Source organism: Brachyistius frenatus, unplaced genomic scaffold (assembly GCF_029030835.1).
Source record: "Brachyistius frenatus isolate BFR_SWC_R1_liver_20210118 unplaced genomic scaffold, ASM2903083v1 Contig_83, whole genome shotgun sequence".
Lineage (NCBI taxonomy): Eukaryota > Metazoa > Chordata > Actinopteri > Embiotocidae > Brachyistius > Brachyistius frenatus.
In genome coordinates this window covers 1,679,859-1,702,973 of record NW_027210682.1, presented here as the reverse complement: position 1 = coordinate 1,702,973, position 23,115 = coordinate 1,679,859, and the positions used below count along the sequence as shown (strand labels likewise).

General features: G+C 41.4%; 2 protein-coding genes across 2 annotated transcripts; both read left to right on the top strand.

Moving 5' to 3' along the window:
- The first annotated feature begins 789 nt into the window (after nt 1-789).
- Nucleotides 790-14,896, top strand: LOC138627302 (tRNA (32-2'-O)-methyltransferase regulator THADA). Its single transcript, XM_069709545.1, has 31 exons — nt 790-985; nt 1,102-1,282; nt 1,365-1,451; nt 1,534-1,561; nt 1,673-1,821; nt 1,928-2,050; nt 2,140-2,260; nt 2,479-2,624; nt 2,712-2,796; nt 2,866-3,006; nt 3,562-3,755; nt 3,851-4,580; nt 4,976-5,128; nt 5,265-5,374; nt 5,461-5,621; nt 5,702-5,859; nt 5,950-6,114; nt 6,203-6,351; nt 6,479-6,619; nt 6,709-6,813; nt 6,897-7,097; nt 7,187-7,337; nt 7,763-8,015; nt 8,540-8,776; nt 8,897-9,101; nt 9,515-9,703; nt 10,442-10,701; nt 10,796-10,966; nt 11,051-11,317; nt 11,402-11,604; nt 11,727-14,896. Exons 1-31 carry the CDS (start codon nt 864-866, stop codon nt 11,972-11,974), a joined length of 5,634 nt encoding a protein of 1,877 aa, XP_069565646.1. The 5' UTR covers nt 790-863; the 3' UTR covers nt 11,975-14,896.
- Nucleotides 14,897-15,085: 189 nt separating this feature from the next.
- Nucleotides 15,086-22,633, top strand: pik3ip1 (phosphoinositide-3-kinase interacting protein 1). Its single transcript, XM_069709548.1, has 6 exons — nt 15,086-15,294; nt 15,455-15,583; nt 16,005-16,121; nt 17,427-17,615; nt 17,766-17,844; nt 20,849-22,633. The coding sequence occupies exons 1-6, from the start codon at nt 15,183-15,185 to the stop codon at nt 21,063-21,065; spliced, it is 843 nt and encodes a 280-aa protein (XP_069565649.1). The 5' UTR covers nt 15,086-15,182; the 3' UTR covers nt 21,066-22,633.
- The last annotated feature ends 482 nt before the right edge of the window (nt 22,634-23,115 follow it).

Genomic DNA, 23,115 nt, shown 5'->3' with positions numbered 1-23,115 from the left:
CTTTATATCCAGTTTTATACACAGATTGCAGATAAATCCGAGGGGTCGTCTGATGATTAGAGAATTAGAGAAAGATTGGAGAAAATTTAAAAAGGAAGTTCTAATACACAAATCTGTTTTTAGGTTTTCTCTGATCTTTGATCTTTGCTCATATTGGATCGTAGGAACATTTATTGAAATTAAAACAGGTGAGAAGTTTAGAGGGAAAAATCCCTATTTGATGGAGCTGTTAACAACACAGACATAGATATTTGAAATGTGACCCCAATTCACACAGAGTTTTTTTTTTTTTTAAACATCAAAAGAAAAACAGGCCGGAACCACTGATTTAATATTTAACCATCTGTTTTATTTTAAAAAGCTTGTTATGTCATCCAGTGTGTAAAATCTTAATCTGAAAAGTAAGGAAAGCTGTCAAATAAATGTAGTGTGGAGTAGAAACTACAATATTTCTCTCTGAAATATAATGCAGTGGAAGTATATAGTAGCATCAAACGGAAATACTCAAATAAAGTCATACATACAAGATATAATGTACAATAGACTAGTGGGGCAGGAACTTTTCAGGACTTTCCTAATAATTATCAGTGTTTTAGGATTTCTTCATTATAATTCAATGATGGTTGTTGTCACTATATCCTTCAGTTAAGACCAAAAAGGGACCGCGAACAGCCGAAGCCTGCATTCTTTATTCAGCCTCTAGATGGCAACAGGTCACTGTAACTCCACGACGACCGCCGGTTTAGTGATAGCAGAAGTAGAGTTTTGTCACGTGAGCAGAAAACCAGCGTGCTGCCAATATGTGTCTGACAACGAGTGTCTGACAATAACGAGCATCTGTATTGTGTGGAAGTAATATAATAATGTTGTCGTTTGATAACCTGATGACAAGTTTGCAAGACTGTGTGATCGCCGAGGATCGAGCACCTGAAAATGTCATCCAAACACTCAAGCTGTTCTCTGATAAACTGTCTGAATCCTCCAGGTTGGTGCCTAAAGCTTTACACTTACACTTACACACTGTCCCCTTCATGGTATATGAACACTGTATTTGTCGCATGATTAATGAGGGGTGATGAATAATTATACTTGCGTCAACAGGAGTAGTGTGAAAAGATGTAAGGAGCGCTGTTTAGAGGAGGCTGTCCAACTGCTGAGACAAATTTCAGAGGCACAACTTCGTAATTTAGAGGACAACCACCTCCTGCTTCTGGTCCGACTCCTCATATCCATGCAGGTGGAGATGGTCAGCATCTCCACAGCCTGTCGTAAAGTGGACCAGGTCAGCCCTACAGCATGTGTGTTCGCTTTACAATGCATGAGACAAAGTAGAGTCTCACTGAAACGTTGCATTTGCTTGACAGATGCTGCAACTTTTGGCAAAGGTGGATCACCAGCTGGTTTTTAGAGAAACGCTTCACTGTTTGGATTCCACAGTCCACAGTGACCAGGTACACCGCTCTCACTTCACTTGTGTTTGTCATGTTTTTTCATAAAAACATTGCAGATAACTTTGACCTTATCTGCTTTCAGATTTTGACATTTGAGGATTTGCAGAGAGGTTAGTCATGGCAAAAAATGTTGCGTTATTTAAGTGTGTCACAATGATCAAATTTGTATTAACTTTATCAACAATGTGTTTTTTGTTTATGTTTTTTTTAACCATTTTCAGCCTGTATGTTCCTGGAAGACAGTACCGTTGGTCGTGAGGTGTGGCGAGAGTCATACATGTCCTTCCTGAGTAAAGTGTCTGATTTATTCCCTGTCGTATTGCAACAAGAATCTCTGAGAGATGGGCCTGTGTGTTACATTTCTGTCAAGGTACACGAAGAGCAGTGTGCGTCATGAATCAGGCAGAGTCCATTGCATTCATTGTAAACTTATTGTTCAATCTCTGTTACTGACTTTAGAACTGTAATCTCTGCAGGTCTGTTTGCAAGTATTTCAGCTGGTGTCCGGTGAAGTGGCTCCTCTAGTGTGGGACACCAACCACAGGGGCCCAACAGTGCAGAGGATCCTGCAGGCCCTTATGAACATAATACTCGGACAGGTTTCTTCACTAGTTGACAGTCACTCATTCACAAGATATCTGTCGTTACCTTGGTTTTATCTTATCAATCAGCATGTCCTGCCTTGCAGTGCTGCAACAGGGAGACTCGTCTTTTGGCAGGCACCGCTGTGGCCATGTTGATCAACACAGCATCAGAGAGCGGAGCTGGAGGAGCTGCTGCCTGGAGTCTGCTACAGGTCTCTCGTTCAGGTATGTAACCGTTAACAAAACAAACAAACATGAGAAAAACAAGCACTGGAATTAGACCAAATATGTACACATGCGGGTACATAGATCTAATCTTTGTTGCACTGTAACCAGAACACAATAAACCAAATGTTCTACAATTTTTCAACAAATTGGGCATACCTAGAGATTCCTGAGTGAGTAGCTGTTATCTAACTAGCTGTTGTCCTGTTACGTCTCAGAGCCCTGGCTGCTGACTGTTGGTGCTCTCCAGGTTCAGTGCAACCCTACAAGAAAAGACGGAGTGGACAGGCTGGCTGTGAGCAGGGGCCTCCTGACCTGCTGTCGACCTCACATATTGCTCACTTCACATGAAGATGCCACTGAAGTAAATCTGTTAAAAGTTTGTGTCAAAAACATGTTGTACTTGTTGAGCTTGCTTTTGTTACCAAATCTGTCATTTCTCTATTTTCAGAAGTGTTTGCTGCTGAACGGTTTGTTTCCTCTGGTCTATGCTTTGTGTGAGGAGAAGCTGGATTGTCACCACTCTGCCTTCGAAGGTGAGTCATGCCTAGGGTGTTTGATAAAATGTTTGAATAAAGTTATCACATGTTCACATGTCATTACAGTGTTGACAGTATGGCTGAAGAAAGTGAAAGAATGTCTGGCTGATCTCTGGAGGATGACAGGAGTCCGCCTCCTGCCTGACGACAGCAGCCTGCAGCAGCAGCTCATTCACATTATCTGGACCAATGCAGAAAGCCCAGTGAGTCTTTGAGCATCCTTATACTATTCCAATTCAAACAACCTAAAAAGCATTTTAGTGACTGGGCATTGTTTGACACTGTAAACTATATGAATAGCCAAGTAATGGAAGATGATATTAGTCACTATGCAAAGATTTTTTTTGCTTGAAATTTTTATAACCTTATAATGTACCATTAGTAAATCATCACAGTGCAGTTTTGTTTGAGCAAAACTCTAGAAAATAGTTCAAATCTGCCCAAATCTACTCTCCAAAGAAGCAAAGTGTTCATGAGTTGGATACACTTTTGTTCAAAAACTGAGTTCTTTTCTGTCAATACAGTCCAGACTGTAAGTATTTGGACAGTTACTCATTCTTTAATCTTCAGGCTGTGCTATTTAATTTAAAAGGATATTACATGAAAGTACCAACTCTCAGATTTAATTTACATTATTATTTGAGAGAACTGTTTTGGATGTATAGTCCTTTGAACACACAGTGCCCAGAATTACTGGGGTTCAGAATACCCCGGACACTGTTTTTAAATTACATATGTGTCTTACTGTGCATTTGCAGGTAGAAGGGGTGTCTGAGTTTGTGCGCAGTGCCTTTTTCCTGCTGCTGGACTTCTATAAGATGGACTGTGAGCAGTTTTGTGACACACAGAAGACATTTTATTTCACTCTGCTTCAGCGAATAATGAAACTACCTTGGGAAGCCAAAGCCAAATATCATCGCCTCTGTGCCCTGCTGCCATATCTGGGCACTGACATGGTGAAGATTTCAGGATTATCACTGTTCCTATAATATCATTATTGGTCATGATGATTTTGATACATATTTCTTTCCTTCTCTCTTTAATCGATCAGGTGCTGGATCAATATGTAGAAATCCCCAATCATCTCCTGAAGTGCTTGTCGACCAATCACCTGTCACCCTGTGGCTCTGAGCTTTACAAATGTCTGATCCAGCAGCTGAGACGAGAGCTGCGTGAGGGCTCACAGACGTCTGCTTCACACACCGAGCCGGATCTGGCCCGTTACTGGGCGAGGCGTTGGCAGCCCGTCCTTCATGAAGCACTGACGTCTGATGTGGCTCTGCTGCAGAACAACAGCTCAATATACTTATTACCCTGCACCTTTCAGGTCTTCCCCTCTGCTGTGGACCATCTGGTGGTCTCTCTGGACCCATACAGCCCTGGCCACCTTCACGCCTGGGCCTGCATCCTGAGCTCCTATCGGGCTGTGACCGGTTGCGCTCTGTGGGTTCTTCAGGGCAGTTCCATCTTTGAAACCTTGCAGCTAGCTCTCGGATCTGCAGATGACAAAGTTCGTCTTGCTGCTCTTAATCTGCTCTGCTGCTGCCCAAAGACCAAAGACACTCCAACCACAGAGGAGATGGCGATAATGAGGATGTTTATTCCTCAGAACCTAAACTGCGAGTCTTCACCTTTTCGCCAGCATTTTCACGCAGGAGTGAAGAAGTTTCTGGTTCGTATCAGAGATGGCTGCTTGGCACACGTCGGAGGACAGAAGGGCAAAAAGAAAGGAGATGCCACCCACTTACAGAGGGCTCAGGATACATTGGAGCAGGGAATAGGTTAGAAAATTAACAGCCATTATATACTTATCATATTGTATTTTGTGGTTTCTTTTAAAGTTTATGTGTCTGTTCTGAGTGTTTCTATATTTATTACTAATTCTCACTAAATTACAGGTTTCCGCTTTCTGGGATAGCTGTTTGTCACAGACTGCTGAATTGCTTTGTTTAAATTGGTTGAGGTAAAATAATTAGGTCAAAACTCCTTACAGCTCTCCAGAGAGGTTAAATCACCGGTACCCTAATTGAATAGATTAAATATTTAATTAATCAAGGGCAACTGTGTCAGGAAACAGGACAAAGATAACAGATAAATACCACTTGGCACCCAGCCTAATACTCTCTGCCTTTGTTGCACTGTTGTTAATTTGCAGCTCTTTTTGTGTGCCACACAGGGTTTGTGGAATGGTTGAATCAACTTCCATACAGCAATCTGGCACCAGGACACAGTTATCAGAGGAAGAAAACTGCATTGCTTTTGCTGTCTGCTGTGCTGGAGACCTGCACAGACACATGGAGCCCTGACAAAAAGAAGGGACAACCTCCAGGTCAGTTTGTAAAAACAGGGATTGAAAAATGTGGCCAAAACAACATAGATTATACTATGTGGTGCTAGTAATTACTCTTTTAATGTTTTATATATATTTTTGACTCTTAATGAAGTTCATGGACTAATTTTTACAGCAAACATTGGGTCTCTTATTAATTATGCCAGACAAAGAGGGAAGTGGGATTTCTTCTGCAGGACAAACCAGCTGGTCCTTATCAGCTGTTTAGAAGATTCTACAAATGAGGTAGAGCTGCTGTATCCTGCCCCCTATTTCCTTTAAGTAGTTCAAATTGATTTACGTTGAGAATAAGGGATTTTCTTTTCCTTCAGATTCGGGAGCTCTCAGCAGGGTTATTGTTGAGATTTTTTCCACCCAGTTATCCAGATGACATCGCTGAAGTGCTGCACACTAGAGCCAAACAGCTTCTGTGCAGTCCTCGGGTGCAGGAGGCGCAGATGGGAGCACTGATGACGAAGGTCCTCCTTCAGAAGTAAGCTTTACCTCTTACATGCCCTGGTTCACCCGGTTTAGATTGGAAGGATAAGCAGTTATCAGATGTTCTTCCTGTAGATCACAAGACCAGAATGAGGACTGCAGGCTCAACAGTACTGTCAGCAGTGACCCAAAGAGCTCGTGCATGGTCAGAGTCCTGGTGAAAGAGCTCGAGGAGCACTACCTGACAGCCAAGGCAGACATGATGCTTGCTGCAAGAACTAAGCCTATACATGGTGAGCCTTAAGATCAGCACACATTTAAATGATGATGTGCCCTAGAAGCATCGTTTTATTGTTTAAATCCTGTCATGAATTATGTTGCAGGAGTTCTAACTGCCCTTCAGAAGTGTTTGCTCAGTCCACCCATCAGTATCTATGACACACTTGACCACAGTCTGAACATCGAGGTGCTCGGCCTGCTGGAGAATATCTCTCTGCTGCTGCTCGGTGTTCTGTATGGAGACCAGGATGCTTGTGCCACTGAAAAGGGTGATGGAGCAGTCTGCAGAAAAAAAAAAATCCTGATTTATTTCAGATTTATTTTTGACACCAGGCAGTAAAGTGCTCTCTTTCTTAGATGCCCCACCTTCTTTTTGTGACATGGGAAATGCCATCAGCTCTCTAATTGCCCAAACATCTGGAGGTGGCCAAGCGGATGGAGACAAGTGTGTCCTGCTGTCTGAAGAGCACAGCCTTGTTCTCACCTGCTGCTGGGTCTCCCTCAAGGTAAAGCAGAATCAGATCACCCATTTAGATGCATCATTTCATATCTCAACATTTAAGAAGTGTGACATTTTAGCTTGATGTGCACAACTTTTTCTGAATATTAATTTCTGTCATGTTTTCTTTTTAGGAAATAGGAATATTTTTAGGTTCTCTGGTGGAGAAAATTCTCACGGAATCCAAACAACCTAGCGAGTGCCTTCTAACAAAACCAGATCTAATGAGAGCATCAAAAGTATTCAAGAATATTCTTCTCAAATGTCGTCACTGGGTACGTTTTATAAATCCTTTTGGAGGCACTAAGTCTAAATCTTCACAACTCTCAGGTTTTTTTCTAAATAATTTTTTTCCCCTCACCAGGGGGCAGTAGAGGGATGCTGTATAGGCTTCACAAAGTTCTGTGCCTCTCTGTTGAGCAGCAATGATCCAGAGCTCAAGGATATTCCAGCCCAAATGCTGAAACAAGTGAGTGATGATGCATGCTTGTATGTATTTTTTTTATTAATACTGGTGACTTATAATATTTTTCCTCTCCTAAATCTTTATAGGGATTGCAGGTTGTTCAGTGCCTCCATTCTACCTCTGTCACCCGGCGGGCTGCAGGGTTGCCTATGCTGATCCTTTGTGTTGTATCAGCAGAGGAGGCCAGTAAAGCAAGACCATTGTTAGCCCATAGTATGCAAACCTTACTGGAAACAGCCAAAACCCCTCTAAATGAGGACCTGGACCAAACACTTGACTTGCCACAGGTGTGTAGACACAGCAACAACAATAAGCATGTCAGTCATTACAACCACACAGACAGATGTGATCACTTGACTGTTCCTTTCCCCGACAGGTTTGTGCAGTTCACACTCTGCAGGCCCTGGTGCGTGGTGCAGGTTTGGGAGTAGCTGTCCTTCAGTTTGCGCCCGCAGTAGCCATCTTGTCACTCACTCTGCTCAATTCTCCCTGCTGGGCCATGAGGAATGCAGCTCTGCAACTTTACAGTAAGAACGTTACTTTCAGCCGGTACTTTTTAATATTAAGGATTACATTCGGGCTAGGCCTTGTTCATTCATCTGCCCATTATTTTGTCATTAATTGTGTAATTGTTTCATCGCTAAAATGCCAGAAAATAATACAAAATTACCCATATAAATTTCCCATGATCAAATTGACTCATTCTAATTGCATCCGATTATTCAGTTATTATTCATTAGTTTACTTTTATAGAAGAGAAGTCAATTTGGTAAACACTCACCACCATTTTAGAAACTGAAAACCATGAATTTGGAACATTTTTTGCTTAAAACCATACTAAAATTATGAAGCTATTATCAAAATAAAACTTTTGTTTCTTACTAATCAGTTCATTGACTGCTCTCTTCATATGTAATACTCTGAAACTACAGAAATTCAAGTCTGTTTCCAGGTTCTCTGTGCTCGCGAATGCTCGGCCAGCGGTCCAGCAGTGAAGAAGCTGGCCCTACCCAGCATGCCATGTCCCTCCCTGCCTTCTTCTTCCACTATCAGGCACTCCAGCCCTTCGTCCTGGGCGAGCTGAGAGGGGCAGCACAACACCTCCAGGATCCCTCCAATGAGGCTAAGCTACACCTGCAACCCTCGCTCTACCCTATCCTCACTCTGTTGGCCCAACTCCAGCCTGGTGTCCAAGACTCAACAGAGTGACTGATGTTTACTTATCACTGACATTAAAATTATCAGATTCTCTGACCCTCATGATGTGACTAAAGGCAGCTGGTTTAAGTAATAGTTTGACATTTTGGGAAAAATGCACATTCAATTTAATGCCAAAAGTAAGATATAAACATCACTATCAGATCTGTACACCCAATATGTACCTGGAGACTGCTTCCAGTTTCCTTGGCTTTGTATAAATCCTGAAAGCAGGGGGAAACAACTCACCTGGCTCTGTCCAAAAATAAAAATTCTAACATGTTATGATGGTATTTAATATAACCATATCATTTTTACACTATTTTGTACTGATTAAAAAAAAAAAAAAGGCTGTTGCTGTAACTTTGCAAGAATGCAAATATGCATATTTACCAGTATGTTGAACTATTCCTTAACATTAGCATTTGATCAAGCATCTGTACAAATTAGTTGGGAAACTTTGTACATTTGTAAATCTCCATACTGAGTTTTATTTGATCAAGTGGATGTCTTCTGGGTTTTCCTCTGCCAGAACTCTGTCGGACTTCGTGCCTCCTTTACTCCAGCTGTCTGCCAGCCCTATTTACAGTGTGAGAGTGATGGCCTCGAAGGCTCTGGTTGCCATGACTCCCTCCTCAGAGTACATGAGCATCCTCATCAAACTTACAGCCCAACTGCCTAGTCTACAGGAGCACTACTGTCACAACCAGCTCCATGGACAGCTTCTGCAGATCAAAGCCATTCTAGAGAGAGCTCTCTGCACAGACTGGTGAGACTTCAAAGAGCTGCTTATTCATTCATCACTCCCTTTCAGACTTTCAGAAGGCCTGGTGGATTCGTTGTACAGACACCGTCAGGCTTTGAAATCCTACTGTGTTTCTATTGGCAGTGCCCCTTCAGATGACCTGTGTGAGGTGCTGAACAGGATGCAGGCCTCTCTGTGGCTGGTGACTGAAGCTCAGCGCTGCCCCCTCGTGAGAGCAGTCTACCTCAGTGTCACCGAGTGTCTGAGAAGACTCTGCAGTGAGACCTTCCTGTCAAAGCTCAGTGACACCCTCATCCATGACCTCCAAACACCTCAGCAGGGTCTTCAGGTGTGTGACATATTGACACATGACTACTGCATGTTGTTAGCGTTACACTCATTAAGAAATTAGTGGGTTGCAGCCCAACTACCAGTTATCAAGCTGCAGTGATACAGACATGCAACTGAACCAGCCACAGCTGCGGTCACAATCAAGGTCTGTCAAATACAGAATGCATAACACAGTATCATATGGGTCAGAGGGAATGCAAAATATATTGTTAGGTATCGCAAAAAACCCTACTTAGACTAGTTCCACACAAAGCTGTTATATAATGGGCATTAAAATAATTATTTTCATGTCTTACCCAGTTACTCACTGTTTATTTAGAAAATACGTTTCCAGGGCTTTCAACCACAAGTCTGCCAAGATGCCCTGACAGATATATTGTTCCTTATGTTTTACCTCTGTCACCTCCACAGGTTGGGTTGTCATCCTTCCATCAACAAGCCATCTACTTCCTATGTGCTGATCCACAGTCAGCATGTAAAATCTGGGACCACTTCTCTGCAGCGAGCCCTGATCTGAGGCTCTCATTGGTTACGTGGGTGCTGGATGGGCAGGGTTTGCAGCAAACTGGCCTGAAAGAGGTCATCCAGAGGGTGTTACAGGTAAAACATGCTGCCTAGACTTCAGCATAAAGAAAAACAACCTTTCCAAAAACTGGTCTAGCAGCTTTAATTGTAACAACCTTCTTACCAAACAAGGCGAGGAAACTTTGGAGGTGAAGGTAGGCTTAAAAATATTACTGTCTGAGGCTGAAATGTGGCTGGAGATCTGTATTCCCCACCGACATATGAAAGGGTGTGTCTAAACTATTTTATTCTATAACCATGGAGATGTAACACAGTCATGCTGATGGTATCTGTCCTAGTATTTATTTGCAGTGTTTAAGTTAATGTGGGTCATTTAGATAAGCTCTCCGGCAAGTTATATTATCTCTGTACCTTCCCATGAATACGCTGTCAAGTGTTTTACTGACTCGTTAAAATAAGCTTGATAAGATGCGATACTTCATATTTACAGACAGTGGGTAAAGATAGAGACTACTGTTTATATGGCGTAGTCATTTATTTTACAGTGTGTTTACCTGTATTACATCATTTAGTTGGAGTACAGGACCATTTTTCCATCTATCTGATTGGGTTTTAGGATAACAATGGTAATGTAAAGTAAAGAGAATTGAAGTGGAAAGTTTTAGTACCAATACATTGACAGTGCACACTGTAAATTGTAAGTAATGACTGGAGAACAAAGTTATGGGATGAGCATTTAAACTTTTGATTATTTGGACAACTGATCATTTGACAGGAAGATGAAAGCACTAAGCTAAAGCTCTCTGTTTCCAGTTCAACTTAAAGGAGGTGTTGTTGAGCCACAGTGTGGAGTACCGCAGGACATACCTCAAAGCCCTGGTGGTAGTGATGGCCGGAGGCCGTTCTACTTTATCCCGCCATGTTCTACACGTGGCCCCACTGGAGGAACCAGTTCTGCCTGAGTGTCTGGATTTGTTGCTTTGGGACCTGGAGGCCCAGAGAGGCGGGCCAGAGTTTCTGTCCCAGGCTCTGAGCGCTGCCAGTCTGCTGCTTTCCCTTTGGCCAGAGTCCAGGTTTTTACACGTTTTATTGTCTTTTTTTAAAATGCATTTTGGAAGTGGACTTTTGCCTGCAGCTGTGACTTTCTTCTTATCTTTTTCTAATCAGTCTAAAGATATCAGTGTTCCAGCACTGGTGTGGCATCTTGGAAAGCCAGCGGACCCCAGACGCCCCTGAAGTGCTCAGGATAGCGTGTGCTGAAGCTCTGTGTGTGGCTGGAGTTCCATTAATGAACTATAGCCTGAGAGAGAACAGCACTCTGCCTGCCATCATGATCAGGTATGAAGGAAGTCAAACTATGCTGTCTATCAATTTATAAACTCTGATAAACATAAATTAATAGTGCCTAATTTTCTGGTTTAGTTTGATCAACACAGGCCTGTACTTGCTGCAGGACCAAAGCCAGCAGGTGAGGATGAAAGCAGCTTGTTTTACCTCTATGCTCCGCCATGCAAGAATAGGAGAAAGCCGGAGTAGCGTCTACGTTATGCAGGTCAACCAGGCACTGCCGCTGCTCTTGGACCTGTTGCTGGAGAAATGCTGGGACATACCTGGCACATTGGAGGTGCTGCTGTGTCACCTGCCTCAGTCCGACCTCAGATCTGTGCTGAGAGACGCCTCAGCTGCGGGGTATGTTACCTCACTGAAGCAATATGTAAACTGAACAGCCTTAACTGAGTATTGCTTAACTGTCACTATTACTCTTTTATTCAGGTGTTGCAGTCTGTATGAGCAGGATGAGGCCAATGTGTTTGCAGAGCCCTCTGTGATGTCTGTACATGTGCTGCCTTATCTACTGCAGATGGCTGAAAAATACTCTCAGTCCTCTGCTCTGGCACAGATCCTGAATTCATGGGCAGAGGAGAGTGTTGCACAGGTGCTAGAAAACCTTGCAGTCTGCAAAAAGCTCCAGCAAGGTACCACACTAGCATGTCAATCGGAATATAAGTATGTGTTTGTTAAATTCATAGAAATGTGATGAGCTGTGGTATTTTCCATATTTTCTGTGTTACAATACAATTATTTATTCTCTCTCCAGCTGGGACATTGACCCCCACTTGGCTGGCTGTCCTCATGGTCCCCCGTTTCCATAGCGCTCTATGCGGTCTACTCACCACGGCCACCTTTCTCCTCCGACTGCTGAAAACATCTGATAATATACGACACCTTTGTGACCCTTCATCCATGCACATGAGTTTACAGGAAGTTTGCAGTCATCTCAGTCAGAACGGTGTCCACTTTCCGTCTGCTTTAACAGCTGCTGTGGCTGGAGAGCTGCCACTGTGACAGAACACGGGAGCTTTTTCCGTATACCCTGAGCAAAACCTGTCCGATGTGACCCAGGATAAAATTACCTACAGATATTTTAAGAAAGCTTATGACATGCACATGTGGAGTCTTGAATGAGTGGTGCAACTGCTGATGCTGCAGTGTGCCAGCACTTGGGAGGCTGACTGAGTTATGTAAGAGCTCAGTTCCTGCAGTTGCTTTTATTCATCATCAGACTTGCTGCACAGAGAAGAGACCCCTCTAGGCATTGGGTGCACAAAAGGAAAACAGTGTAGTGAAACAGTTGTTCCTCATAAGCGCCAGTGGCCTGAATTATTTTATAACATTACATTTTCTCAAACTTTATTCATGTTTAGAATTGAGTTTTTGTTTATGCAGAGCTACAGTAACCAGGTAATCAGGTCTGTCTTTCTGATCACCATCACCCCAACCATAGTGCTTCTTTCCTCTGTTGTTCTAAGCTGTATATTTGCCTTGTCTCAGCACCAACAGTAGGCTCAGACTGATGCAGTGATGTAATGCAATAGCATCTGGCGAAATTGGCTGCTTGGTACCCATCGGTGGAATATAGTGTGTGGTTTAATGTTCCATTAGAGGCTTTCTGCTGGGATGAGGATAAGTGTCTATTTTCCAACCGCATGAGGACTGACGGCGATTGACTGGATCTGATGGTGAGCAGGCGGTTGCCCTGCAACAGACCACACACTAGAGCAGTCTTACATCATCAGATAGCCCACTGCATTTGTTTGAGATGGGTGGCTCTCAGTATTAGGCAAACAGACATGAAAGAGTTTATAGATTCTCTGATTGGCCACGTCAGGCTAGTGATTAAATGTATATGGAAATTTTGTATTGTTTTATCCTCACAACTTTTATTTACTGGGGATATGGCATTGTCAGAGTTGATGAAATTCTATCTAAACAGTTTATCAGCATCTGACTGTAATGTACCTCTCGATGTACTTGCATATGCATGAAGTGTTGGGCTTGTGAGCATCTAGATTATGCAACAGCTCTGACAATAAGCTTATATTAATGATTCATACATAAACCTTATGCAATGTGTTTCCTATGACCCAAGTCAAAATCCACATCTGGTTTGTAGGGCTCTATGAGATTAAGATTTGCCTCAAGAACATAACGTAAAACAAAGTAATGCTTATTAATGAAAGTTAGATAAACCTTAAATCACGACATAAAGAGTTTGAATTTTTCCACACTTAACGAAACCTACAGTAAGTGTTTTTTAATGAAACATTTCTGCTGCTGTTCTCCAGACAAAAACAACCATATGTTTGAAATTCTTAGATTCATAAGTCATTAAAGACAAAACTCAAAAAAACTTTACTACCCGACAATGATAAAAAAAAAAAAAACTTTAGTTCTTGACAGCTTTTCAACCTGCCTAAAGATAGAATTGTAATTTTCATCAAAAGATATACTCATTTTATTTTTTATTCATGTATCTATCATTGAACAATGTTGCAATATTATGTCTTCTGTCTCAACCTTGAAAACAAAGTTTGTGAAGTAAACTTAACGTGGGCACAGTTTTGAATTTTCTGAAGGCAAAGTGTAAATTAAACTGGAAAATGACCATCTGGCTTAAAAGCCTTTACTATCATTACTGAGAGTGCTGAGTCTCTGGGCTCTCAGTAAGCCTGTGTCCTGCTAATTAAATTATTAACTATGGCAACAGGGAACAAGGCCAAGTAGGTGCAGCCACTTTTATAGGGTGTGTGTGTGTGTGGCAAATACAGACCTATGTCTGACCTATTTGGAGCATGAAATTATTGTTTTTCCACTGTTGTATCACAAGTAGCCAGTTGATTCTTGCTCTTAAGGTGAAAATATTGCAAGACTCAAAGGTTTTTTATTCTAAAATTTAAAGTACAGTAACAATCGCAATAAAATAAAAAACATTTGAATAAAGTTTTTGAAAAAAAAATTAAATGCTCAATATGATGAAGTGAACTGTTAAGGTTGTTATTCTGCAAAAATGTCATTCACAGATCACTATTTAGTTTTATTTTTTTACTGTAGGACTGTCCCTACAAGCTTTGCCCACTTTCAGTAGTTGACAAATGATCAGCCTTATACAATGAGAAGTCTCTATTTTTTTGTGAATTATTGGTGTGCTAATATGAATTTCATATCTTATAACAGTTGCTTCCACTCCTGACAAAAGTCTTACATTTTCAACTAAAATATTTCCCATTTAGGAAACCCCATTCATGTAACAAACATGTCATGAGATAAAATATATGGTTGAATGAGTCAAAATGATCAGACCGTGAGAGCTCAGTGTAGTGGCGCATACCAGACCGATGTTGTGTGTTTGCTCTAGTGATTGCCTGAAAACTGGGTAAGCATCTATTTGAAAAGTGGCTTAGTGAACATTGACTGAGTCATGCGTTGGCTGCCCTTTTTACCAGTCAACCAACAATGTTCCAGGGCCCCTCTGCTCCCTGTGCACATGCAGCCAGATAGAGGCAAATACCTATTGGCAGCTGCCCTTTATTACTTTCTGTAGAGTCCACTATTCTGACCAAAACCAGAGGGGGAATAAACAGGTCCTCACTGGGTTGGAGAGGACAGCAGGAGACCAGGAAGATTGGGTTTGGACAGATGTACCCAGCACTTGGGGCCAGATAAGACTCCACAGTTGGATGGGGATTATAAATGTAAAGTAATGACTGTATTTTGAAATGAAAATTGAAAGCAGAGCAGCTATTTATAGGCAACCACAGAACATTTAACAAGCGTGAAAATTATTCTTGGATAAGGAAAGGGAAAAAAGTGCGAGGATGGATTAAAGAAATAGTTCCACAAAAATAATTTCCCTCTCAGCTTAAACATAAATGTGAATGGACATCCCAGGCTTTTCATGCTGAGTGCTGACGATGGATTTAATTTTTCAGGGCTGCATGCCATGACAAGTTACCAGACCATTTTTCAGCTGATGTACTTAACACGGTGAGGCTTTAGGACCGTGGGGTCGTACTGAAAAGAACAGCTCCTCCTCTTCCTCCTCCTCCTCCTGAAGGCTGTTTACGAAGAAAGATGAGCTTCTCCGACAAAAATAAGGGCTGGGACTCCAGCGAGAGGAGCAGTGTGTCTGATTCAGAGTCAGTACAGGCTCTTTCTCCATTTTAAACATTTTGGATTCATTTGTATTTTTTTGTTTTAGAGCAAAAAGCGCATCATGTTGTCTGTTAATTCAGCCCGTCAGCTCTGCAAAATGTTTTTGTCTTTACACGTCGTTTTCCTGAGCGTGGTCAATGTGGAGAGCAGTGCATCAAATGGAGCTCAAAGAGGTAAAATTATATAACATTTTTCATTTCCTATAAAAATTGTTTACTTTTTTTTTTTAAATGAAGTGTTTAAGAATAATATTGATCATTTTGTCAATGTTCCTTTTGATTGCACAATGTGTGAAAGTGTTGTGTTCACATGTTATTGTGTTGTTATTCTCAGACTGCATGAGATCCAATGGTGTGGACTACAGAGGAGAACAACAGAGCTCCTTTTCAGGTCTGACCTGCCTAAACTGGACCAACACTCCTCGGGACTATAATGTTAACATCCATCCTGATGCACAGACAGGTAAACAAATTTATGACATGAAATGTCACAGGTGTTGATGGGCAAAACAGTTTCCTAACAGGATAACAAACAACTTGAAACATCTTTGCTGATACAGCATAATAATATATTAGAATGTACCGCAAGTGATTATACAAACATGCAGAGCAATAAATACAGGATTTTACAGCACACACTACAGATGCTGTGCCACTGATTTATCCATTTATGGTGTTAAGTGGCTTCTTTTACACAGCAGCTGCTGGTTCATTTGTTTGTGCTCATGGCGGCCTGTTTATTGTAGTGTGATGAAGAAGTGTTAGTGATTAATGAATCCAGCAATTTCCCCACACACTGGGGGATACACACACACACAGAGGGGTCTGTATTTCCATGAGGCATCAGTAACAGAAATGTGCTGGTTTTATCGTTCTTCCTGTAGGTGTTGGAGATCACAATTACTGCCGAAACCCAGACGCCTTTGAGAGGCCTTGGTGTTACATTGCTGGCCCAGATGGAACCATCCAGAGACAATTTTGTCCAATTGAGACGTGCAAAGGTCGGTAAAGTTTGTACAGAATGATATTTATTAATATTTGTGACATGTACGGATAGTTTAGTTAGTATTTGCAACAGAAATTGGGCATATCTAGAAAAACAGCCGGATCCCAGCTGCAAGGTGACCTGGCAACAATAAATAGACATATTTTTAATTATTTAAAAAGCAACACTGAAATTGTTGCTTTTCTTTGAATGCTTTATGATATCTTTTCAGACTACGCTCTTTTGATGCCGCTTGCAATTACTTTCCCTCCCCTGTAAAACTCATGCTTGGGATAAATAATGAGGTGAAGTTTTTGCAGCTATGCAAATGTACTAAGTAGTCAACACAAAGAAGATGTAGCCAAGTTGAAAGCTCTTATGGGTCAATAAAAAAAACTTAATAAAGTTTCCTTGTGGTGTCTTTACCACAAATATACCCCGTGCAAGTCATCTTTGTAGCTGCATTACTGACGATGTCCTTTTTCTGGGGAAGAGTATTAGCTTGTAGTAAGTCAGTTGGTCAGTGCTGAAGCTATTGAGAAGGCTTGTATGCTTCACCCTTTGTTCCCTTTGTTGTTTCCAAAGCCAACAAGTCACATAATAACAAAGCCCTGCACACATGTCAGAAAGTTCAGCTTGAAGAAAGGTGTTGACCACGCCCCAAAACCTAGCTCATTGGCACAGAGGAACAGTCTTACCTCAGAGACAGCAGCTAATTGGCTGCTTCAGTTTATGACTTCATGCCCTTAAACTCGGGCAGAGTTCATAAACAACTGGGAGAGAGGAAATGGAAAAATATTTAAAGAGGCAGATGTTGACATCTGCAGCTGATCCTTCCTGTGTCTTGAAAAAGAGTTGAGCAGAGCTTGTTTATTTCCGGTGGGGTGGTGGTGGTGGTGGTGGTGGTGGTGGTGGGGGGTGGGGGGGGGGGGGGGAAGCGTGCACTCTTCAGTTCTCTTCAGCCAAAAAGCAGCCATGTTCATTGATTTGCTACATAGTCCAAAATCATATCTGAAATATAAAGGTTCTTAATGATATCTCACAATGTACAAATTAATACTGACCTATGGTTTATTCTTCATTTCACCTGATCTATGTGATAAAACTTGGTAAAGGTGGTTACAGTTTTGGAAGGTTTGAAAGATGAATGAGGTGGACAAGAGAAATTAAGCATGAAAGTGATCAAGTCACAGTTCTCCATAAAATAAAGAATATATCTGGTTAAAAATGTACCTTTTACTGTAATGTAATTTGACCGCCACTGACTGTAACATAACTCTTGAGGAAGTTATTTAATTCTGTCTTTTCGTTGTGTCTTCAGAGGAAACTTCTGCTGTGCCATCAGAGGCCGAATCCCTCAACCCCGCCGGAACAACTCCCTCCACGGAGAGCTTTCAGTCCGCCAGGTCCGGAGCTTCTCAGGGAGAAGTTGCCGCTGTGAAGCCAGTGATGGGAATCAGCCAGCGAGTGCGCACAGGACCTAAAAAGAAGAAGGACCTTGGCATCCTGGGTATGTTGTACATGTTATTAGTCTGAAAACATAGAATACTCTATGTTGGTGATTGACACAAATCTGTTGTTTAAATTAGTTATGAGTGAAACAAATATCTTTGTGTTTGCATCCTCAGTTTTTTATGTTGTATGATTTCCTTTTTTTCAGGCTATATCCTCGGCATTCTCATGATCGCGATTATAATCATCCTCGGAGTAGGCATCACATTTGGCTACTTTTATAAGAGGTCAGTATTGAAATCACAGCAAGATTATCTGTCACTGGGTTCAGTATTAGAGGAATGAAAGGGGACCTAGTCTCTTTCGTGGATGTCATTAATACTTTGTATACAGCCTTGTTTTTAGATCTTTTTGTCTGATTTTACTATGGTATACTGAAGTATAATTACAAGCATTTCATAAGTGTCAAAGGCTTTTATTGACAATTACATTAAGTTTATGCAAAGAGTCAATATTTGCAGTGCTGACACTTCTTTTTCAAGACCTCTGCAATTCGCCCTATCATGCTGTCAATTAACTTCTGGGCCACATCCTGACTGATGGCAGCCCATTCTTGCACAATCAATGCTTGGAGTTTGTCAGAATTTGTGGGTTTTTGTTTGTCCACCCGCCTCTTGAGGATTGACCACAAGTTCTCAATGGGATTAAGGTCTGGGGAGTTTCCTGGCCATGCACCCAAAATTTCGATGTTTTGTTTCCCGAGCCACTTAGTTATCACTTTTGCCTTATGGCAAAGTGCTCCATCACACTGGAAAAGGCATTGTTCAAACTGTTCTTGGATGGTTTGGAGAAATTGCTCTCGGAGGATGTTTTGGTACCGTTCTTTATTCATGGCTGTGTTCTTAGGCAAAATTGTGAGTGAGCCCACTCCCTTGGCGGAGAAGCAACTGCACACATGAATGGTTTCAGAATGCTTTACTGTTGGCGTGACACAGAGCTGATGGTAGCGCTCACCTTTTCTTTTCCGGACAAGCTTTTTTCCGGATGCCCCAAACAATCGGAAAGGAGATTCATCAGAGAAAATGCAGCTGAATCAACTTTAGGAGACGGTCCTGGCGCTCGCTGGACTTTCTTGGGCGCCCTGAAGCCTTCTTCACAACAATTGAACCTCTCTCCTTGAAGTTCTTGATGATCCGATAAATGGTTGATTTAGGGGCAATCTTACTAGCAGCAATATCCTTGCCTGTGAAGCCCTTTTTGTGAAAAGCAATGATGACTGCACGTGCTTCCTTGCAGGTAACCGTGGTTAACAGAGAAAGAACAATGATTTCAAGCACCATCCTCCTTTTAAAGCTCTCAGTCTGTTATTCTAACTCAATGAGCATGACAGAGTGACACTCTCACCTGTGTTAATGAGAGAATCACTGACATGATTTCAGCTGGTCCTTTTGTGGCAGGGCTGAAATGCAGTGGAAATGTTTTTTGGGGATTAAGTTCACTTTCATGGCAAAGAGGGACTTTGCAATTAATTGCAATTCATTTGATCACTTTTCATAACATTCTGGAGTATATGCAAATTGCCATCATAAAAACTGAGGCAGCAGACTTTGTGAAAATTTATATTTGTGTCATTCTCAAAATGTTTGGCCAGTGGTGTACACGTGGTGACATAAAGCCAGGATGTGATGCCTCCGAGTTGCGTCACCCTGTTTCCACTGGCTCATGTCGTGATGTTGATAGTTTTAAAATGTGCCGTAGAAATGCAAGTATGATTAGTTCACATGAGAGCATGCATGCAAATGGTCTCTTGAGTTGAGGGCATCGGCTGTTGTTCACATTCCCCCGCCGATGGTCTCGGATGTTCCACTTTGATGTGATGCAGCCATTTTTTATAGCTTTGTCACAACAACCACAACAGAACATGAGGGGGAAAGTGGAGGGAAGTAAAAGGCCTGCCGTCTATTTTGAGCAGTCTTGTTTTGTAAAAGAGAAGAGAACGCAGCAGAGGAGTTGAATTGGATACAAAAGCCCGCAGATTCACTACAGTTATGTAATGTGCAAAATAATGGCCCCAATATTGTGAAAGAGGGGACTCTGAGTCCCTATTATACAGCACAAAAGGCTCTCCCTGGTATGTGTTTGGTTGTCATATCTGATTAGCAGTGCCCCCATCTTTGTTTTCTATTTTTAGGAGATGATTATTTTATAAGGAGGAGAAGCATGTTATGTCAGAGGGCTTATACCTGTCCTCAGAGTGCAATGACATCACCCTCAGTAATGTGAAAAATTCATGGCAAGGATGTTCCGCTGGCCAAGAGTGACTGTAGGAACAGCCTCACAGAGGTTGATGTTTTGTGAAATTTGCTAATTCTCTTTCTTGCCAGTTAGATAAAAAGATTAATACCACTCTCATGTATGTCTGTTAGATATGTAGCTTGAGCCAGCAGAGAGTTAATTTTTCTTTGCACAAAGACTGGAAGCAGGGGGAAACAGCTCGCTCTAGCAGTTTACCGAGCAACCAGCTCCAGCAAGGTTGTGGTCCCGGGAAAGAAAATCCCGAATAATGCTTAAAACTGAAATTCAGGAGTATAACTTGCCTGTTTTGGCTCTGGATCAGTAGGAAGCCACATCATGCTGCTTGATGTCCCTGTGTTGTCTTGGAGTAGAGAAACTCCTCGCCAGCTTGTCAGCTCTCTGTTCCCTTTCACCATCTGTCCCTTGTTTTTGCTGCAGACCAGGCACTTGTTATAACAGGCACTGTTATCCACATGCAGCATTTTATCTGTAGTCCCTTATCATGAATATTTAGCATGGGTGGCGCCAACATTTTTTACGACACATAGTATCAACTACAAGACTACTTGGGGCATCACTATAATAGATATGTTTATCATAAGAATAACAAAATAAGACTCGACAATGATTGGTTATTTGCATAATAGCTTTGATTTTTAGTTAAAGAATAATTAAAGCAGTTAAAATCAATATTATGTTATTAGAATTGGATTACATGACTACTTGTATTAGATGATTCACTTGGATATGGTTATCAATAACAGTTAAAAGGAGAGTGAATATTAAACTAACATTTGCAAGTTGGTCAGAAACACAGCTCCAAACGAGTGTTGCTTCATAACTGCCAGACATGTTGTTAAGCAACTTTAACAGTTTGCTTACTCTCTCAAAGGTGATTATATGTGAGTGTTTGTTCCAAGTGGCAAAAAATAAAAAAGTTATTGCATTTAACTTTTGAGGGCTAACTCCCATAATCAATCTGTGTTTTGCTTTTAGGGGTCGAGACTTGAAGAAGCAGCATGAGCAGCGAGTGTACGAGCGTGAGATGCAGAGGATCACACTGCCCTTGTCGGCTTTCTCCAATCCCACCTGTGAGCTCGTAGACGAGAACACCATTGTAATCACAGCAGAGCACGAGACGACTCCCATCCAGGAGGGCGTGGAAGGCGGAGACCCTCTCATGGGCCAGCAAGCTGGTACCCCTGGAGCCTGAGCCGACGGGTAATCCTTGAACAGGACAGTGATACTTTTCTTTGTGAAACAAAACACTCCCACCTCCCTGATTCTCCTCTCCACCTCCTTGAGGGACCTCGGTTTTAAAGGAGTAGGGGAGCAGTGGTGGCTCCAAAGACTCAAACGGAATGCTGTGTCCTTTGTGTCCCTTTTCCTTTTTTATTTTCTACAAGTGAGGCACAAACAAGATACGCTGACACACAATGGACACAGTCTTAACAACCAGAAGTCATTAAGGTGAATCTGTTGTTATGGATCTGTCACGAGGTCTTAAATATTCATACTGGATACTTTTAATGGCCAAGAAAATAAGGTCATGGGCTTTCCCCTTAAAAAACAGTACAAATATCTGGTCAAATGGACATTGACAAGTCAGTGTTTATAATAATTTGTGATGATGAAGCCAATTCATTATGAAGGTGGTAATTGGAATGGGGAAATGTTCCTAATCTTTTGTTTTTCACAGGAGGTTATATGATGAACATATGATTGTGATTTGTACTGACCCACTGGCTGTGCCAAGGGAGATGTGGACAAAAGACTTGTGTGTACAAAGACTGCTTTGTCTTGGGAAACATGCTGGTGACACAGATGTGTGTCCAAAAATAGTCATCCTCCTCTGAGACGGGATGAAGGACCATGAGATAAAACAGGCCCACTAAAGACAAGGGAAGGCCTCCAACTCAGAAACTGCCTTAGCATGATACTTCTGAATGTATTTGTCTTATCTTTTCCGGGATGATTTGTTTTTTTTCCCCCCTATTTGTACTTAACTGACGGGCCAATGTAGTTTAAAAGCATGGACGTTGGTCATTGATAGACATGAAAGAAGACTTGCCCTTTTCTTCCACAGGTTAAGCAGTGACAGGACATTTACAGAGTGCTCTCAGGATGCATGAGAGACAGTAGTGAGTCATCAGGACAAAATAGCACTGCCACAACACAGAGCAGAGGTCTGAACAGAAGTCTGTCTTTGCAGTGCAGGAAGTGTGTTGAAGTGCTGAAGATTAGATTCACACATTTGAGTTATGCACTTGATGCTTCAGAGTAGACACATGAATGGAGTATAATAGAAACATTTCAAAGTTTGGTGGTGCTTATAAAAAAAAAAAAAACCATTCAAAAACAGGAATGCATGTAAATGGTTGCCTGCTTTATGTTGGCCATTCAGGAGCCACTATGTTGCATCTTGAAAATTAGAATTCATCTTTGAAAAATACATTTAGAAAATACCTGCCTTAAAATAGAAGCTATCGTTCACGTAAGATTTTAGTTTGTTACCCATGATCAATCGTTACTTCTCACTGGATTGTTTGTTGTAAGTCCATCACTCGAGATTATCTTGTTTTGTGATTATTGCTGGATCCACATCACTGGTGATCTTTGGTTACTGCTGCTCTATTATTTTAAGTGTCTTTGTGCTGGCTGTAATTATTTTCTTCATCATAGCAACATGTTCGAAATACTGTTATTAAGCATTTGAATCTAGAACTTGTATGAATGCAGATTTTAACTTCGAAGACTGAAATAAAACACGCAGAAAATGAAGCTGTGATGTAATCTGTACATTTAAAAATATAGCAGGAATTTTTTCTTCATAAAACAACCTTACACAGTAGGAATGCTTGCTCTGTTATATGCTTAAGTCTTGTTATTGAAAGTTTGTTCACAGCAGGAATTCTTTGCATTAGCGCCCTCTGTTGGTAGTTCTTCAATACATTAGTTTATTCATTGGAGTCACCCGAGACAGCAGCTAAAGATAAGAAGGTAAGATGGAGGAGTGGGGAAAAGAGATTTGAAGACACTTGTAAAACATCTGAACTCTAAAGAGCTAAAGGAAAAAAAGAATCAGACTGTTTTGAGGACATTTGGATCTGTGGAAGTTATTCTATATAGTTGATCAAAACAAATCTCAGATTTTTTTTTAGTTTTGTGTTGGATATATATATATATTTGAGACATCTTTAAAACAATTCCCTCACAAATGATTAGAATATGATCATTTGAGTTTGTGATTGGCTGCTTTGTTT

Coding starts and splice junctions, on each gene's coding strand:
- LOC138627302 (XM_069709545.1), top strand. CDS start 864: ATGTTGTCGTTTGATAACCTGATGACAAGTTTGCAAGACTGTGTGATC. Junction 7,098..7,186: donor AAACACTTGACTTGCCACAG/GTGTGTAGACAC, acceptor TTTCCCCGACAG/GTTTGTGCAGTTCACACTCT. Junction 8,016..8,539: donor GGTGTCCAAGACTCAACAGA/GTGACTGATGTT, acceptor TTCCTCTGCCAG/AACTCTGTCGGACTTCGTGC.
- pik3ip1 (XM_069709548.1), top strand. CDS start 15,183: ATGTTGTCTGTTAATTCAGCCCGTCAGCTCTGCAAAATGTTTTTGTCT. Junction 15,295..15,454: donor ATCAAATGGAGCTCAAAGAG/GTAAAATTATAT, acceptor TGTTATTCTCAG/ACTGCATGAGATCCAATGGT. Junction 17,616..17,765: donor GAAGGACCTTGGCATCCTGG/GTATGTTGTACA, acceptor CCTTTTTTTCAG/GCTATATCCTCGGCATTCTC.